At 40.8% G+C, this 20,815-nt stretch overlaps 2 protein-coding genes across 3 annotated transcripts in view; both read left to right on the forward strand.

Annotated features, from left to right (window-relative positions):
- The first annotated feature begins 7,613 nt into the window (after nt 1–7,613).
- Nucleotides 7,614–19,684, forward strand: LOC121380882 (UPF0565 protein C2orf69 homolog). Of its 2 annotated transcripts, none has more exons than XM_041509886.1 (2): nt 7,614–7,994; nt 17,649–19,684. In XM_041509886.1, exons 1-2 carry the CDS (start codon nt 7,740–7,742, stop codon nt 18,366–18,368), a joined length of 975 nt encoding a protein of 324 aa, XP_041365820.1. In that variant the 5' UTR covers nt 7,614–7,739; the 3' UTR covers nt 18,369–19,684. The 2 variants fall into 2 exon arrangements, with proteins under 2 accessions (XP_041365820.1, XP_041365821.1); XM_041509887.1 differs by having other exon boundaries at nt 7,614–7,868.
- Nucleotides 17,799–20,815, forward strand: part of LOC121380881 (probable G-protein coupled receptor 19) — a 32,482-nt gene continuing 29,465 nt past the window's right edge. The window contains exon 1 of the mRNA XM_041509885.1: nt 17,799–17,927. The gene's annotated coding sequence lies outside the window, so the exon portion shown is untranslated. The remainder of the gene's footprint in view (nt 17,928–20,815) is intronic.

Raw genomic sequence — 20,815 nt, forward strand, 5'->3', positions numbered from 1 at the left:
GGAGATCCTTAACAGAGCTTCAGCCCATGATAGTCTCACGCCTACATCCAGTGATGAACTGCTGCATAATCAACTGTGGTCAGAACTCAGGGCAGATCTTAAGAGACAAGTCAGCATACCTGTTCGACCAAGGTGGAAGCTTTGGAAATCTTCTGAGGTCGCTAAGACGTATGGAAGCTGACGAAGAAGACTGAGTAAAGCTGCTACATCAAATGAGACATCTGAACTACAGGAGATATGATTAAACAGCTATCAGCCGATGTTGCTAAACTCAAGAACTCTTCTGGTAACTATGCTAATCCTTCTACACAGCAGCAGCCACATCGACACTGGAAACAGCAGCCACAACAGCCAAAACTGCATGCTTTTATCGAGAAAAGAGAACGTCAACCACCAAGAGGTGAACCAGTTTGTTTCCGCTGTGGACAACCAGGACACCTGAAGTATGGATGCAGGGTAAGGTTAGACCATTCCCGACATCCTTTAAGCTAGAATCAATCTATGGGGATGGGCGTCCTGTAGATTCTAGGTTTAAGCGCCCCAGTAGTATGCTACAATAAAACAAATCTGATTTAGTTGGGATATCCAAATGAGAGTGAAGTAACTGTCAATGATATTCCAACTAAGTCATTGTTGGAAACTGGTTCCACTGTATCCACCATCTCTGAAGGTTTTTTATAAAAATAGTTTTCCTGATGTAGCCATGAATCCTTTGGATGCCATTTTAAAGATTGAATGTGCAGATGGTCAACAACTTCCATATCATGGTTATATCGAAGTTGAGTTATAAGCAAAGGGTGCTAATAGAATTAAGCAGCTACACGTAGTTCCCGACAGTTCTTATAACATGAATGTTCCACTACTTCTAGGTACGAATGTCCTGTCTACATTTATGGATGAGTGCATATTACAACATGGTAATCGTTTCCTCCAGGAAGCAGATATTTATACTCCATGGTATCGGGCTTTCAGGTGTATGTTGATTCAGGATACGGAATTACCCAGACAACATTTTTCTTTGGATAAAGTCAGAAGTGCATCTTCTAGACGTATCCTGATTCCAGCCAACAGCGAAGTGGTTTTGCCAATGTATGTAGATAAACCTATGGCTTATAGATCTACATGTGCTTTACTTCAACCCACAAAAGGTTCCATTATACCTGAAGATTTTGACATTGTACCAACCATTGTGAATTATAACAGTAAAGACAAAATGTATGTGGATGTTCATGTTATCAATATTACAACTAGAGCCATCAGTATACCATCTCGAGCTCTTTTGTTGTGAACTCCAAGTGGTCACTGTGGAAGATATGCCAGGTAAAACATCAGTTTCAGATAATGGATTTGATTCTATTTTTAAAAACCAGCCTCGGTGGCGTCGTGGTTAGGCCATCGGACTACAGGCTGGTAGGTACTGTGTTCGGATCCCAATCGAGGCATGGAATTTTTAATCCAGATACCGACTCCAAACCCTGAGTGTGTGCTCTGCAAGGCTCAATGGGTAGATGTAAACCACTTGCACCGACCAGTGATCCATAACTGGTTCAACAAAGGCCATGGTTTGTGCTATCCTGCCTGTGGGAAGCTCAAATAAAAATCCCTTGCTGCTAATCAGAAAGAGTAGCCCATGCAGTGGCGACAGTGGGTTTTCTCTCAAAATATGTGTGGTCCTTAACCATATGTCTGATGCCATATAACCGTAAATAAAATGTGTTGAGTGTGTCGTTAAATAAAACATTTCTATTTTTAAAAAGATGATTTTTCTGAAGCAGATGAACAACTGGAACAAGGTAAACATGTTATTCACGAATTTCAAGATATCTTTTCTACAGGTGATGATTATATTGGGCACACAACTGCTGTTAAGCATCGCAACATCAGCTGACATTCCAGGCCAGAAGAATCTGTCTCTGAGAAGTTACAACGTTCTATCACGACCAAGATGCCCAATGTCTGTATGCAAACCTTTTAAAGCATCATTTACATACGCTGATGGAAGCACTAACTTAAGTTTATCACAACCATATATTGTTTCTTCGAGCTTGGGGTACAGTGTAAGCTGATGTGGTTTTAGTGTTCTTGTATGAAGTGATAGCTTACTGTTCACGGTTTTCTTAACTACTGCTGTAAGTCTGGTATTGTGGTCCACATCATATTTTGCTATTCTATAATAACATCTACTTTAATGTAAATGTAATTGACTAAATAATACTTTATAATAAGCAATTATTATATATTTTTGTATAACTTTATATAAACTGTACAGTGTAATATTAATTCTTGTTAATTCAGTAATTTTATTAATCTAAATCTAAGTATGTGATAAATATAATTTAGTATGAATGCAATGTATATGTTTGTGGTGATGAACACTTTAGAAATTGTTGTATTTTATCATATATTATGAAACATAACATGTCTGCGTGGTTATTTATTGTAATTCTTTTATGCAGATACGTCAATCTTTAAATCGACCAGTTCCATTAAACCCTGGTGTCACATACTTGGTATGTAATATATTTGTATATGTATTTTAATAATATAATTGTTATTTCAGGACATGTATGTATCTCATATGATTGAAAATACCTTGTGTATTGTGATTTGTTATAAAGGATTCATATGTTAAATCATTTATTTGGACATGTGAGTGATAATGTATATTATGTATGTATTATAACTATGTCTGTTATAATCAGAAGACATATTGTGTATTATGGCAATTTATGCATTAATTACTTTTATATGTCATGCCATGTTAAATACTATTATTTAAATGAAGGAATATTATATATTGTGTCCTGAGATTTATATATGCATAATGAATGTAATGTTATATTGTATTTTAATTATATTGTTACAGGGTGATAAAAATAGAAAATACTATTGACCATTAAAGTGCTGTTAGACCCTAAACAATGCAGTTGTCATTTATTCCAAAACGATAATGCTACTACAATATAACCATTCCCCACAGCTAATATACCTTAAAATTTGGGCTATTTTAAATTCTTATTAGAGTTCCCCTATCTTTTTTGAAGAGTATATATCAAAATCTTTATAAACGAAGACTAGATTTGACAGATCGGTAATCGCTGTTGTCGGCATGAGTTTTGTTTATATTTGGTTACAAGTCACTTGACTGTCACTCTTAAAGTAAGTGTGTGTGTGTGTGTGTGGAGGGGTGATGTGTGAAAGGCTGTTTGTGTCAGATCCTCAATTGTTATTGAGAAACAACATTAGTAGATTTTTTTAATGTTTGTAGAAGAAAGCTTTTCTTCTTTTTCAGCCACCTATAAAAGTTGTTAGCACTAGAATATAAGTTTCCTATATTTATGAGTATGTATTGTTTTATCTTGAATATGTATTGGACAAGGCAAAACAATGATGTCGTTAAATTTATCAGATTGTTGAACTGAACATGCACAGTAGCATTTTCCTGCTAATGGGATGGAATTCAATAGGTCAAGGATATATAAATATCTAAGGGCAATAAGATTGTTTTTTCAAATGAATGTGCCTGAACAAAAATCTAATAATCAATATATAAACAATCCGCCACAAGCCAGATTATTATCATCATTTGTGTAGAGTAGGGAAAACACCCAAACATTTTTGTTTCAAGTGGGGGGAGCACATACCCCCGCCCTCCCCATTGGTTCTTTAGGGCCATTACTACAATTGTAACGGAAATGTTGGTGGGTTTTTTTTAATAAAAGTAAAATGCAATCCGATTAAAAGCAGCTCTACTGCTTTACCACGCTGGTCTGATTTCAATCAGCTTGATGAATAATAATTTGTGCTCCAGTGATGTCGTTAAACAAAGCAAACATTAACTTTTTTTTCAGTCAGCTTGAGTAAAAGGTAATAAAGTTTTTGTCAAATGTGATGATCTGGAGGAAGAGGGACAACTGGACGAGCTTTATAGCGAACAACAGTTATTCCCCTTTTTATTAAATAACAGCATGTCCTGTTTCATCAATTCTCGGAACCGGCGTGACGTCACACGGCCTAGTTACCGATCATCCGGGTCTTTGGGGGTGAAGCAAAGCCTTAGTGATTACTGGTTTACATAGAATAAAGTTATCATATTAACTTTTTGCATGCCTTACATATTGTCATTTATTTTCTGTAGCTAACACACAGTTGCAATACGTCTTATGAGTATTATAACAGCTTGGGTTGCCATATAAGAGAAACGAACAACGGGAATCTGAATTAATATAATCTATATTTAGTACCGATGTGTTTCCGTGTACTTTGAATGTCGAGAGGACGGCAGGTTGGGCAGAATATAATTTTTGTTGATGCAATGTTAATTATAAATTTCAACCATTTTGAAATGATAAGATAATTATTAATATAATAATTATGATGTGGGCTACAAAATATATTATTTGTATTTATAATAAAATTTGTATGCATGATTAAGTTGATTATTTTTATGATTTAATAATTATTTTATTTCCAAATAATATGTAATAATTAAACAATGGCAAAGTTGTTACTTTACAAGTTCAAAATTACAATAGTAATATTGTCATATCTTATTATATAGATGTATTGGCAACAGTATAATGTTTCACTGAATACATTCTTTTATTCTTAAAACAAAATACAGTTTATTGAAATAATGAAATGCTTTTGTTTTTACAGATTGCAAAATTACCACATGATGTTGCCCTTCCTTACCGGTTGAATGCAGGCAACAAAAAATAGCAATAATAAAATATAGCCATCCTCAGACCTTGACATCTAGGGGAAGCAATATCTCTCTCTACTTACCCATCACACCTGAGATTAGTTTCAAGGAGAATAATATATAGTTTCCTTTGGCATGAGAATTTATATACATGTAGTATCAATATGGTAATATTTTAAATTGCCCCCCATAAACTACATTAGGGAGCAAATAATCAGTTCCCTCACCTGAGATTAGTTTCAAGGAGAATAATATATAGTTTCCTTTGGCATGAGAATTTATATACATGTAGTATCAATATGGTAATATTTTAAATTGCCCCCCATAAACTACATTAGGGAGCAAATAATCAGTTCCCTCAGTTATTTTCATGTCGAGGTCTACAACCTAATAAAACGTAAGTGTTACCTCGTCAAACAAACATGCAAATGTTTTAATAATAGGGTTTAACCTGGTATATTTAGAAATAAAACACAAAAACTTACCTGAGTAAATAATGGTTAATATATACATGTATAATATTGGTGGTGTTTTGAATCTAGTCACAATGGATATTGCAGATATTTTCTTGTTCAGTCTTGTGCTGTATTGGAATTGTTATTGTTATTGCAGTTCAATTTAAGTAATATCTACAAAACTAATTTTTAATAGTATACAGCTGGAGAAAGGAGGCAAATATGGTTGTTAATAAACTGATCTATATCAGTATGCCTTCTACTAGACTACACATATTTAACCTAAGTTGCTTTTAACCCGGGTTAAATTACCTCATGTAGATGCACTTATGTAGCATATTCAAGGAAAATGTATGAATGAGATAGTTAAATGCTATATTCTCCATGTCAAACAGTGTTTTCAAAATGGAAAACAAATATCGGATATGGCAGTTGAACATTCATTTTATTGCAGGTAATTTCTAAAGCAGATTACACACACAACACACTGAACTGTAGAATACCATGAAACTACATATATATGTAAAAAGGTAAGTCCTCTAACTGAACCAAGTAAAATTTACAAATGTACCACAACCACCAAATTACATTGATCCACAATAGAATAGATTTTTATGTATTTTTAGATTTATGTGTATGTATGTGTAGTGTTTTCCCTAGCTTGTTTTAGCACAGTGCAGCACCATGCCTCAATAGTCTAGCACCATCTTGCCTTAATCAGCACCATGCTGCGCTGAGATTAAATAAGCCTTTTCAGGGATTTACCGGACGCACAAAACTTGCGTATAGGACGCACTAAAACTTAACTGGACCCGCAAAAATAGAGATACTGCGTCCCGTGGGACGCATAAAATATCTGACATTTTCAGTAACCCTGTCCACCATCAAAGATCGATCATTCTGTGTAACACACTATTTCTTTTCTACCGCGTATTCAAATGGGGATTCCCCATATCGAAAACAAAAAGTTTTAATCTCTGGGAACACAGCGTCTTTATCCTTTGCTGCGCTTAATCGGGTAAAGTTGGTAATTTCCGGAAAGAGATCGCGGTTTTGCGATCATTTGGAACTTCTCGTCAACAGGCCGAACACAATCGGAAATTCCCGGGCGAATAAAACAAATTGGTTAAATGTTCTGATTTGCATTAACAAAAAGTAGCACGATTCATAAACAACGCATGGTATTGTGTCATTTAGCTAGCAGGAAATGGTTCAAATAATTATACAGATCAAAGTGAAATGTTGATTTTGAAAGAATAAACAATGAATACCGACATTGATTTCCCGAAAGGAAAAATTACACAGCTTGTTAAATTTACTTTAATGAAACATATAGTATACACGTGATTTGTTATCTGCAGCTCTCTGTCGTTTGTGTGGTTTTGGGACCCTTTGTTTTCAGGTTGGGACCCCCATGGAAGACGATGGAATTGTGTATTTTATTTACAGTGTAATGTGGGATTTTTATCACTGCACATGCTTTAACCATTTTGTTTGCTAAATTAATCTCTGTTGGTGTCAACAAGCAACAACATTAATGTCAACGTGGTCACATTCTGTGAGGGAAGCCATGGAATTCCATCAGCCTGATCAGGTTTGTCGTTTTAATGACCCTACCCACAAGCGGCGCCTAGTCTCTTCTTTTGGAAATTTGTAAAACGATATTTTTTTTATCATCATGTTATGGTTTATGCAGCCAACTGCACAACATGGGTTAGGCATCGTGACCGTTAACTGTTGTAAATGATCGACAAAAGTTGCCTCATTTCACTATCAAACCATACGTAACTAAGGAGAAGCTTCACCGCGTCACGTGATAAACAATGGCGGCCAGGGTCGAAGTACCCGTATGTTCGGTTCTGAGAATATCGTCATTTTCCATGTATAGCCAGTTAAGGTTCAAGTACGCTGTCTTGGACACATCTCAGCTGTTTGGACAATATGTTCAGGATGGACGTTAATGGTTAGTTGGTTGTGTGAAAGAAATCGATAAAATTATCAACACCAATGACTTCAAGTGGGATAGTGTTGGTACTGGGAAGCGAACGCAGGACCTGCAAGTCTTAGAGACGATGTGTCAATCACTACGCATCTGTTATTGTTTTATTGTGTTACAAAGAATGAAAAATGAAAATGCGGACAATCTTATACCAAGTGATTTGTAGTTTTTTATTTTTTTAAATTATTAATCTAGTATCGATAAACATGTTCAGTTGCTACAAAATTCGGTTTGCTCATCGTCGAACTCAAATTACTGTGGAATCTGTCTAATATAGCCACTGTCTGGGAAGTACCTTTCTTGTTCTTGTTATTAGCCTAACTGAATGTATCGAAAGGTATAACTGAACGCATCGAAAAGTAAATCCGAAAACGTAGTACAAACCGCGCATTGACGGTCTAGAAAAAGGCTATACCAATCTATAATCTATTCGGTAACATTGCGTTGGCTTGTCGATATAGCACTGAAATGTAGTCGTGCAGTTATGCCATAACTTACGGTTTCGTACAGTTAGATGTCTTTGGCTGTACGCCTATGGCAGACGAACTAATATTGTCTTATTTTATGCTTCTGGGGTGGAATGCAGAAGTTAATTAACAGAACTGGCGGTTTTCTCGGCGTTCACAGATTTTGTCTCACTATATATAGCTTCTGCACAATGTCCTCTTCGTCTGGAGAAAGTGTGGACAACTCGAAAACCGGTGATCGGGTAATATGTCGCCGTCTTTTAAATGTCACCGGTGAAGGGGAAAAACGAAATAATGTTGTCTGTTGCAGTGATATAGATATACTGAGTGCAAAACAACACGTGCTTTTCTTCGGAGGAGATGTGCAAGTGTGTATTGCTTTTGTTTTACTATTAAAGGGACAGACCCTAGTTTTTTAAACACTAAAGCATATTTTTTTTTATCTAGACCCTAGTTTCAACTCGTAAAAATGGACACGAAGTTTGGTTAATTTACAAACCTTAACAAATTTGGATTAAACAGAGTGAAATATCCTTATAAATAGACTAAAAGCGACTCCATAACCGTTACTACACGTGCGTTTTTAAAAATATGAAAAATGCATTGTGGTATTAGAAACAGCAGAATGACCAGAAACACTTCGGTTCTACGAAAATGGTAATCTAAACAATAAAATATTACTTAAATAAAATATAAGTAATGTTTTATTTCAGTGATGATGATCATAAACGTATTAAACGGCTGTGATAGTGAAATATATGTCTGAGTGTTTAAAAACTAGGGTCTGTCCCTTTAATGATTACTAATAAAAGGTTAGTTATCAAGTTAGGCCCATTATCAACAAACACCAAAAACCCCACCTTTGTTTGTTAAAGTTTGCTTTTGTTTAACTGGAGCACATTGAGTTATAAATCATCGGCTATTGGATGTCAAACATTTGGTAATTTTTACATATGGTATTAGAGAGGAGAGCCGCTAAAATTTTATATACACCATCCCACAGACAGAATAGCACATACAACAGCCTTTTATATACTTGCCCCTTTTTCTGTGTGCCAACTGCGATGCACTTGTTGAAACGGAGAAAAACAAGTTCCATAACCCACATCATCTCATGCAAGTGCTCTACCATTGAGCTACATTTTCCCCAGCCCGAGTACTCTGACTGTAAGAGAGCTAGACGGACATTTGGACATAAAGAGACATAATGAGAGCGTATTTGTCCAAATGTCCGTCTAGCTCGCTTACAGTCAGAGTACTCGGGGCTACATTTCCCCCTGAATATACAACATTTTTGACGACACGGGTCTCAGCACATTTTAAACTATTGTCAACGTCTCCAACTGCGTTCGGCTAACAACAAAAGTGTATATTTAAAATGTCAAGTTTGTAAGGGATATGTTAATAGACTGGTTTTCCGTATTGAAAACGTAGGCTAGTGCCAGAATCCCCCCCCCCCCCCACCCCCCTCAGATCCCAATAGTCTTATTCAACTTACTGTGCTAGCACAACAAATATGCTATTTAACGTGAGTCATACCTACACACTGCAGAATTCTCTCCCTTGCCGGATATGCGCAATGCTATCCTTGCACGGCCTACCTGTAACTTCATTCTAAATTCTGCAGTCCACCTGTTAACACCTGTTAAGCTTTGGCAAAAAGTTTTCTTTACTTGTAATTTTGTGTTTGTTTTTTTGGTTGAACTTGACATACGGTTGGTAGTTGGGAATTCTGTGTTGAATTTACCATGTCCGACGCGAGTTCGTTGACAGCTAGCGCACGGAAAGTTTGTGCGTGAGATGGTTGTCCATTTCCTTTACGACGTAAAGACACACCCGTGTTGTGTCCGGACTGTCGGTCTTGTTCTCAAGACCGTCAGTGTGAGATCTGCGCCACGTGGTCTCCTGACCAGTGGGTTCGGTTCGGTTCGCAGACTCAGGGTTCGGGTACCAGCAAAATCTTATCGTCTGCTTCGGCAGTAGTCGGCAAGTCGGACTTAGTGGGTAGGTCCCATAAGTCTGTAGACACTTTAAAAAGTGTCCGGAAAGGGGGGAAACACAAGGGTGTTTCTTCTTCGGTCCGTGTTACGAGTACAGTTACAGATACTTCGGGAGCGCCCCCCCCCCCCCCCCCCCCCCCCGGGCTCCTATTGTGACCGTGGTATGTGAGCCGTCTTCGTTAGTGACGGCGCCTTCTTCTGTTTGTGTGGCTTCGTCGCGGGCGTTGCCATCGTCGTTACGGTTACCGTTACAAACAGAAGGGGGGGCAGGGTGGAGTCGTCGCGGCACCGGTTTTGACGACTTCATCGGTTACCAAGCACATGCACTCCGTTGTGCATAGGTCCACTGCTTCGTCCGCAGAGCAGGTGGCCCCGACTTTGCCTTCGATTGCTGACAGTTGCTTCGGCACCTCAGCATTCTCAAGGCCCGAGGAGAGTTCTGCCAGTTTGTTTCGAACTGAGCCAGTTGTTCCGATGCCGGGATCCGTCTCTGATGGCATCCCGACCGATGTTTACCGTTGGGTGGAGGACTCATCCCGTTTGGGTCCTCCGTTTGCATATGTTTACCCCAAGGGTCCGGTCACTTCGGTAGCAACGGACATCTCCTCACAGTTTGCACCGTCTTTGGTCCCTACCTCTTCGACTTTACTCGATAGAGGACGAGGTTCGCGCAGATACCCCTCGGCTGGGGGTACTCTGTGGCCGCAAACTCCGACCGTTCCGCACTTGGCCCAGGAACGACCGTTAGGCTTTCAGGAAACGTTGTTTCGGAGTTTTGTGGAATTTTTGAACGCTTCGCCTCAGTTGGGATCATTGCTTTCGCAGACGGGACCGTCAGGTGCGGCTCCCATTCCCCCCCCCCCCCCCCAAAAAAAAACCCCCAGCAGAAACTGCGTCTCGACAGCAGTTTGACGATGCAGTTAGGGATTGTCGTTCGGTTCCTATTGTTTCCGTCTCGAGAGACGCTGCCCCAGGGGCGTCTCGATTAGGGGGAGGAGTCCATATAGATCTTCGGGATCCAGTGGACAGTGACCTGGCTTCAGAGGAAGTGTCGGTTGGACCGGATTCTGTCGCTGACCCAGCTCTCTCTCACTTCGGTTCGGAGGTAGAGGAGGAGTGCGATTATCCGGCGGTTCTGGCTTTTGTCAGGGACCAGGTCCAACAGATATGCTGGGACGCTATACCTCAGGTTGAGGCCCAGCCTACATTCAAGGGTGTCTCCTTTGGGAACCGTTCTTTGAATTTGGTCACTCCTCGTGAGGAGTCGGGTTTACCACTTGCACAGGAGGCGCACAGTTCACTTTGTGACATTGATGTGTTGAACACTGGCAGTGATCGTATCCTGGGAGTGGGTGTTGATCAGTACCCAACGGCACTGTCTACGGGGAAAATCTTAACGGAAGCGCGCATTTTTCGTGCCGACTCCTGTGAGATGTTGGGGGCGGATTTTCTCAAACATCCGGCGGTCGTTCCCGCTAGTGTCCGAGCCGCTTGTTCCCCATCGCCGCATGTGTCATTGTCAATCGCGGATCTGGAATCATTCGAACGGCTGGCTAAGTCGATGTTCCAGGTTAATAACCATTTAGGTACGTTCCTATTTGGCTTGGATAAGGCTGTCGAGAGCCTTCCCGCGATGGCGAAAGGCTGTTTGGAGGCTGCGTCAAAAGCCTCTAAGCATATCGCTCAGTTATCTGGCCGATTGTTTGCGAACAGTCTTTTGTTACGGCGTGACCATTACCTGGCGGGTTTGAGTGCGTCAAACGTTGCGAAGACGTTTTTTCGTACACGTTCGGTACGGGAAAATTTACTTTTCAGTCCCGATTTTAATATTGTCCTAGACAAGGATTTGTCGCGACCAGTCCCGAACACTCGACCCTCAACCTCTGGTAAACGTCGGTCCACGTTTTCGGGGTTCAAGCCTCCTCCTGTGAAAAAGGCTGCTTTTTTACAGTCGGCTCAGATCCCTAGGGTTCCTGACACTAGGAGGCAACCAGGTAACAACCCGTCTTCCGCTAAGCGAGGATGCAAACGTTGTACTGCGTTCCGTTCTCAGTCCACCAAAGGTGTTGTGCCTACGGGTGGTAAGCGGTTGAGGTGAGGGTACGTGAACGATCGGCAGTTGCTTTCGGAGGTACCGTTAGCAACCATACCCGTGGGGGCAGGCTCCGCCATTTCCTTCGAAATTGGTGCAAGCTGCCTGGTCTCGACCCCTGGGTTCTGTCGGTCGTTCGACACGGTTACAAAATACCCTTTTCTTCAAGCCCCCCTCTTACTTCCACTCCGAGAATGCCGCCGTTACCGTCCGCGGATCGGCGCGTTTTAGTGGAGAGTATGATTGCCGAGTTTCTCGACAAAGGGGCCATCCAGAGAGTCAGTCTGGACACTCTGGGATTTTATTCTCATCTTTTCTTCGCCCGGAAGAAAAATGGGGAATGGAGACCAATCCTAAATTTGAAGCCACAGAACGTCTACGTCGATGTTCCTTCCATGAAAATGGAAACGGTTCATTTGGTCCAGAACCTGCTTCAAATTGGGGAGTGGGCTGCGTCGATCGATCTGAAAGACACATACCTCCATGTCCCGGTGCACAAGGCGTTTTGGAAGTTTCTGTGCTTCCTGTTCGACGGGAAAGCATACGAGTTTCGTGTGCTCCCGTTCGGTTTGGCGACGAGTCCCCGTGCTTTTACACGTGTGGTAAAAGTGGTGGTAGGTCATGTTCATTTGTTAGGGGTTTGAATGCATACCTATCTGGACGATTGGTTGATCCCAGCTTCATCGCAACAGGAGTGTCAGACCAATGTCGGGTTGGTTTTGGACATGATCCTCCAATTGGGTTTTATTCCCAATTGGGTGAAATCGGAGTTAACGCCGGCTCAGATTTTCACATATCTCGGAGTGGTCTTCGATCTTGTGGTAGCGTCGGTTCGTCCCACCGATGCGCGTATCCACAATTTCCAAACGTCGGCGCGACGTTTGATGGGGGAGCAAAGTACTACGGTACGATCTCTCCACATGGTGTTGGGCCACCTCGAATCTCTGGCCTCATTGATCGTGCAGTTCGGACGATTCAAACGACCACTCCAGTGGATTTGTCCCCACGGTGGGACGGTCACAATTGGGACACGATAGTGCCTCTGGGCCCATGGTTCACTCATCCGATCGGACAAGTGCATGTCCCTATCGGTTCCGTTGCGCCCCCCTGCTCCGGATCTGATCCTGTTCACTGATGCGTCGCTGCACGGGTACGGGGCGCATCTGTTGGATCAACACATTTCAGGGGTATGGAATCTCTCCGAGAGGAAGCTTCATATCAACTGTTTGGAGATGGAGGCAGTGCATCGTGCCTGTCTTCATTTCCGGTGTGTTCTTCGACACCGTCGAATTCTGTTGAGATGCGACAATACGTCGGTAGTGGCATATCTCAATCGTTGGGGTGGTACCAAATCGGAGACTTTGGGTCGCAAAGCTCTTGCGATTTTGGAATTCTGCGACCAACTAGGGACCACTCTGTGGGCGAAACACATTCCTTCATCGGTGAATGTGTTAGCAGATGCCCTCAGTCGACATACCCGTGTTCAGACGGAGTGGATGTTGAACAAAGGGGTGGTCGCAGCGGTTCTTCGGGTGTGGGGCAGTCCACAGGTGGACATGTTTGCCACACGGTTGAACAACCAATTGCCGGTGTTCGTGTCCCCGGTACCGGACACATTGACGTTGGAGTACGACGCGTTAAGTATGGATTGGATGGGACTGGATTTTTATGCCTTCCCTCCTCCTGTCTTACTCGGCAAGGTGTTGACCAAAGTGGTCCAGGAACCTTGTCACGTGACGTTGATAGCTCCTCTGTGGGTGGCGCAGCCCTGGTTTCCACAGCTCCTGTCACTGTTAGTGGCAGTCCCGTTCCGGTTACCAGTGTTGTCCGATCTACTCAGCCAGCGACTGAATCAGACGGTGTGGCATCCGAAGCCGGAGGTCTTCCGGTTTCACGCGTGGAGGTTATCAGGGCTTCCTTGCGACGCAGAGGTTTTTCGACAAGAATTGCGCATCTCGTCTCTTCAGCAAAGCGCAAATCTAACGAGTCGGTTTATCAGTGTCACTGGCGTATGTGGGTTCGTTGGGCGAATGCACGGGATTTCGATCCCTTATCGCCTACTGTCAACGATTTAGCGGAGTACTTTCTGGCGTTGGTCCAAGAAAGGAAACTTAAAGTTACGACAGTGAAAAGTCACAGAGCTGCGATTTTCACTACTCTTAAACAGCGTGGATGTCGTGACTTTTCTACCAACTTGGTGTTGCATGATTTACTTAAATCATTACAATCCACTGTTGAACGACCTTCCATTATTCTGAAATGGAATGTCTTTCTGGTGTTACATGCTCTTAAGGGTGCGCCTTATGAGCCGTTGAGGTTTGCTAGTCTTCGTGCCTTGACGTGGAAGACTCTGTTTCTGGTTTCACTGGCAGCTTGTCGTCGGATCAGTGAGATACATGCTTTTTTGCATGACTTGGTTGATTACAATTCGGACGGGTCTGTCACTTTACGTACTGACCCTATCTTTGTTGCTAAAAGCCAGTCTCCGGGGGAAGAGTTTCCACCTTCTGTCATTCACAGTTTATCTCGTACACTGTCATCTGATAACTTGGATAGACTTCTTTGCCCGGTGAGAGCATTGAAGTATTATTTGGAGCGTACGAAAAACCGGCGGCAGGGTAAAAAGAGATTGTTTATTTCTTATACCATTAGGCCGGGTGATGTCACAAAAAATGCTTTGTCTCGATGGATAGCAGCTACCATCAAGCTAGCATATGAGATGGCGGGTGATTATGTGTTACGGAATTTCTCTGTTAAACCACATGAGATCCGAGCCATTTCTGCTTCCCTGAATTTTCATGACTCTTTAGATATTATAAAGGTCATGAATGCAGGGGTTTGGAAAGGACGACACACTTTTGACCGTTTCTATTTCCGGGATATGGCGGTTGGTCCTGACGGTACGCGTAGGATCCAGACAGTCATTGCAGCTCAACACGTCGTGTCTGTGCGCAGGGCAACGGAAAGGGGTCGACCTCTTTTCCGTCCGACTGCCATCGATTCACGCTTCGGACATGTTTAACACTCCACCCTTTTCTGAGGGATGGGTTTTTTTGTAGTGTTGTCTACCGTTTCCTCTCCCTGGGGAGATGTTTTTCCTCCCTTTCATGGGGATGAGTTTTTCTTTTGGGAAGCCCCTTTTTATTCCCAAAAGTTTTTGACTCCTTGTTACCGTATGTCGTGGTTCGTCCTATCTCCATGTCATTACTTCAAAGGAGCTTTTTGGGTACAGGTAAGTCCTCTATTTTCTTACCTCCTCCCATTAATGTTGAATTCACGTGCTCTAACGGTGTCATTGCACGTCCGTTATAGCATATTTGTTGTGCTAGCACAGTAAGTTGAATAAGACTATTAGAAAATTTGTTTCTAATTTTCATTATTATTCATACTTACCTAGTGCTAGCACAACAAACTATACCTCCCACCCACCCCTATGAGGCTTTCCCTCGGTGGGTGGACTTGAATGAGAATGAAGTTACAGGTAGGCCGTGCAAGGATAGCATTGCGCATATCCGGCAAGGGAGAGAATTCTGCAGTGTGTAGGTATGACTCAGGTTGAATAGCATATTTGTTGTGCTAGCACTAGGTAAGTATGAATAATAATGAAAATTAGAAACAAATTTTCTAATACTATTTAACACTGGCGAAAATTGTGAAAAGTCCCTTGCGTAGATACGCTTACAAAATAGTTTTCTTCATTATTAACAACTCCCTAGATATAGTGCGACGATAATGCCTTTTAAAAAGGTTTGTTTTGTTTAACGACACCTCTAGAGTACATTGCTTTATTAATCATCGGCTATTCCTATTGGATGACATGTCAAACATTTGGTAATTCTGACATATAAATAGAGGAAACCCGCTACATTTTTTCCCATTATTAGCAATGAATCTTTTATATGCACCATCCCAATGACATGATAGCACATACAACGGCCTTTGATATACCAGTCGTGGTGCACGCTGTAATGAGAAATGGGCCAACAGGCCCACCGACGGAGATCGATCCTAGACTGACCGCACAACAAGCGAGCACTTTACCACTTGACTACGTCCCGTCCCATAATGCCTTTTACGTACATATATACTAAACAAAAAAAGAAACTTCCGATTTGTACATATAGTATTTGTTGTGTTAAAGAATGCATTGTGTAATGAAATTATATAGGTAGTATTAGCTGTGAGCTGTATTATCAGGATTCATGAATTTTAGCGAATTTTTTTTGCACTGTTAATCGTCGACAACGTGAAATTCAATTTGCACGTGCATGCATGGTTCGACATGTCCCGTGTAGTATTCGGTCAATTTGTTTTACTTGTCTTACTGACATTGTTGTCAAGTGAATGAAAACGCTTCAAAATTTGTAAAAAAAATAACGTTTTTTACATTGTAGCATTTTTAGTATGCCAAGAATACCCAATAATTTACGAGAACGGGCGATTGGCATGCTTGATCCTGGCATGTCGACAGAAGACGTTGCAGGCATGTTGGGAGTTCTAGTCGAGCGATACGAAATCTTCGCGTAAGATTTCGAACGACAGGAAGCACCAAGGACTTGCCACGCCGTGGACGTCCGCGTGTTACAACGCAAGACCGCTATATTATGAACACGCATTTGCGCAATCGATTCCAAACTGCTACTGCTGCCAACACACCTGGGCTTCATAATAACCGAATCAGTGGGCAAACTGTTCGTAATCGTCTGCGGGAGAACGGTTTACATGCACGACGTCCTTACGTCGGATGCGTTTTAACGCAACGTCATCGTCTAAATCGTCTTAATTGGGCACGTGTACACACTCGTTGGATACGGCGACGCTGGAATACCGTTCTTTTTTCAGATGAATCCAGATTTTCTTTACAACGTGGTGATGGCAGGGTGCGCGTCTACCGTAGGAGAAGTGAACGCTATGCTGACTGTAGTGTTCTTGAACGAGATCTTTTCGGGGTGGGGCAGCCACTACCCATGGTTATCGTTCACCACTAGTCGTCATTGATAGCAATTTAAATGCTCAACGTTACCGCGATGACATTCTTGCTCATCACGTCATTCCTCTGTTCTATAACAACACCAACATCTCGATTTTTCAGCATGATAATGCCACCTCTCATACAGCTAGAGACACTGTAAATTTTCTTAGGACAAATAACATTGATTTCATTGATGACTGGCCCGCTAAAAGTATTGATCTCAACCCCATCGAGCATGTCTGGGATAGTCTGGACAGACGATTGAGGCGTCGTCCCAACCCACCCGCTAACGTCAACGAACTTCGCCAAGCGCTCATTCAGGAATGGAAGAATATTCCACAGGCAGAAATCAACACTTTAGTCAATTCTATGCGCCTGCGATGCACTGCAGTGGTCAATTCAAGAGGTGGTCATACCCGTTATTAAGTGGGGGTTTTTTTTTTTTTTTTTTTTTACCCCTAAAACACTTGGTCAAAATTTCTCCCAGTTTCTGTTAACCTATGGCCATGATTTTTGCACCAAACGATGCATCATGGAACACTCTTTAAACGCATATATAACAATTATTCCTCCGGTTTGTTTTCGTCAAGTTATGTTTAAGCAAAATTAGCGGAATTTCTTATTTTGTTCAGTATGTGTTAAAAATGACATCCGTTTTAACTGTTGCTGATAGTAAACCAGTGATACTCAAAACGATCTCATAACATCTGTTTTGGTTATATAGTTTAATTGGATAAATAGAAGAAGAAATATAATAAATAAATAACAATTTATTTTTTTTAAAGTAAAAGAGGGGGGGGGGGGGGGGAACTAATGAAAACCAACATGAATCGTGAGTGTATGAATTTGCAACTTTCACAAACTATATGTTCTGAACTGATTTTCGATTTTGTTATGATGAACGTCTATATTTTAACTCACGAACTATTAAAACATGTTTTCTTTTTAATTTGTTCAGGACTATCCAGAATACATGCAGTGCCATCCCGTTAATAAGAGATACAGTCAGTGGAATCTAGAAGAAACTTGTCGGATCCTTCAGAAAAGATTCAGGCAGTCCGCCATTTTCGTTATCAAAGCAACCAAAATGCACTTGAACACTTTCAGTGTCTATTCCAACTTTGTCGAATCCAACGACTTTGGATGTCCAACACATCAGCCTGGATTTGGATCCTGGCGTCAGTTGAAGACAATGTACGACAACATCTTACTAACAGTGTCAACGGACTCCGAAAAGGTAGGCAATACCAGCTGTACGACCGACTCTTGTTCCGCCTCTTGTGAGATTCCTCTCACAGTCATAGGCTTCAGTAAAGGGTGCATAGTTCTCAATCAGTTGCTTTACGATTCGAAGGAAACGGAAGACGACCCAGAGTTGTCTGCCTTTGTTAAGAAAATTAAAGAATTTTATTGGCTGGATGGTGGTCATAGCGGTGGTCGCAACACGTGGGTGAAGGACAAAGATGTAGTAAGGTTCTTGTCCACACTTCCGGTGAAAGTGTTTGTGCACGTGACCCCCTACCAGGTGAAAGACCCAATGCGTGCCTGGATTGGAAAAGAACAGAGGCGATTTGTAAAGCTGCTGAAAGAGTTTGGAGTAGACGTTGACGAGGCACTTCATTTTGATGCCGAGCCAGGATCCATTGAGAACCATTTCAAAGTGCTGACTGTTTTTTAGTTACACTCTTTGTATATAGGTTAATACATATTCAATTTGTCATATTTCACTGTTTAAATCAGAATCCGGTTGATGATGTTTATTCGTAATAAGATAGTATAGGTCAGAGTTTCAGAGGGTACGAAGGATAAAATTGTGTACTCTAACATTTTAATAATTTTACGAAAGTTTATAGTAAGAGAACCACTGCTTGAAATCTGACAGGGTACCGTACATGAAATTAATTGTCCAAAGATATCAAACTCATAACCACATAAGTAGGGCACTTAGGACCTGTCTTGTTTTTATTACGTAGCATTAAATTATTTGCTTGTAGAAAGCCTGTTGATAATCTAGAATTTTTATTATTCTAATTCCAGTGACCCGATAACGCCTAGGCTAGTTCGAATGTTTTTTTGCCCTATTCTGTTTATGTGTGAGGATACAGCTAGATTGCAATTAGTATTATAAACTGTCAGTTTCGATATTTCAAACGACTAAAGGGGCTTGAAGTACTGTGTCATAAGTTTCTAAAATCTGATGTCACAAACTTTTAATTTTATTATTTTGGAGTTCATCCATAACATTAAACTTATATGTTGTTGACTACTAGTACGAATACTACAAGAAGAAAAAAACGACGACATACATCTCCAAAACACAGAATGAGCGTGTTTTCAATAGAGCTTTTTGGTTTATTCTTGTAGAATTTGTACTGGTTACTAACATGTTAGCTTAGTATTATGATTAAACTTGAAAAGGATCAAACTAAAGGTCTGTAGTATCATATTTAGGAAAATATATTATGTATTTAAGACACATTAAGACACATTACTTGGCGACTATTTGGTTGTTGAAGAAAAAAAAATGTTACACAGATCACTCTAGGATTACCACAATCTCCAGTGACTGGGTCCGGGACAGAAGGGGACGGGTGTGAGTTGGAAATTGGCAGACTTTTGGAATAACAATTGGTGAAAAAGTAAAAAAAAAAAAAAAAAAAAAAAAAAGAAGTTAAGAAGCCAAAAAAAAAAAAAAAAAACATTGACTGATCGGCCGAATATGTATATAATTTGGAACAGTCGAAAAATAAATGAGAGAAAGATAAGAAAATAGGATTATTTAATAATATAGAAAAACAATAATTTTGACATAAATTTTTTAACGAAAGTCGAAAAGTTTAAAGGTTGGACATATATGTCCACATGTCAAGGGTGTGAAGGCACACAGCTTGTTATGTAGGAACGAGATGTGGAAGGTGTAATGATGTGCTGAAATACAGATCTTGAGAGCACTCTATAGCTCTGATTCAACATATAAATGGGACAGGACATTCATTTTCATTTCTTCTTATTTTTGTGCTTATATCCAATTGTCACGGGGATCCTATAATACCCGTAACTGAATGAAACACGATTGTCCAAATATCTCTCCTAACTGTATATCTATTAGATCTCTCTGTATCGAGCAGTATTTACCCGAGTGGCTCGTCTAGGTATGATCAGAGATACGATCTTATATAAAGTATATATTATTATAGCACGTTTAGTTCACTAGAAAACACAACAAAAACACAATACTCTTTGGAATCTGTATTAACCTACACTGACAAATGTACTGCCGCAGTAGTTAATTAACAACAACAAATAATAACAACCCAGAACTGATCGCTTAATTAGTTAATCTCTAGGTGTCTAGTTTACACAATATGCTAATCACTTCACCATGACACAACACCCACACGTGTGATAATTGAGAAACGCTTCCAGGGGAACTTAATTAATAAAGGAATTACAACTCTATTCCTAACTGGTTAATTTTTAATTAACCCTTAACTAGTCATTCAGTAACCTTGTAACACAGAATTAATACTGGTACCTATCACAATAAAGACAATAACCTACAGTTTACCTAGGTCCTCTAGGATGACTGGTTAAGCTTTTTATAATTATTTAGGACAGTGAGCCTACAGATTACTGCGTCAGATGACCGGCAGCACCGTCTAAATAATATTGGTATAATACAGTATTAAAATATTTAAAGTCACATCAATCACATCAAGGTTATACAACAGAGCAGAAATGATATTTACCAAGTCCAAACGGACTAACGTTCCCTGGTGCCTTCCAATATGTTTCTCCCCGATATCTCTAAAACCCTAGCTATTTATTCAAAACTCTCAGAGAACGCGAATATCGCCTGTGGGCACAAAGCGGTACCTCACGTATCATCTGAATTTCCACAGCTACCAAGACGGCATATCTTTCTCTTAGATCGCCAGACTCAATGACGCCAAGTCGCCAAATCACGGTTGTAAAAACCGCACTCGCGGAGGTATTACGTAACTACTGGCCACATGGCTCCGCACCTGGGCTGGGTGTTTATTAGAAGTACAGCTCGACGACCGTCGCGCAAAGGTATCACGTAACAAGTTGCCCACCTGGGCTAAGTGCATTTGGAACTGCACA

The sequence above is a fragment of the Gigantopelta aegis genome, chromosome 9 (assembly GCF_016097555.1).
Source record: "Gigantopelta aegis isolate Gae_Host chromosome 9, Gae_host_genome, whole genome shotgun sequence".
In the NCBI taxonomy this organism is placed as follows: Eukaryota; Metazoa; Mollusca; class Gastropoda; order Neomphalida; family Peltospiridae; genus Gigantopelta; species Gigantopelta aegis.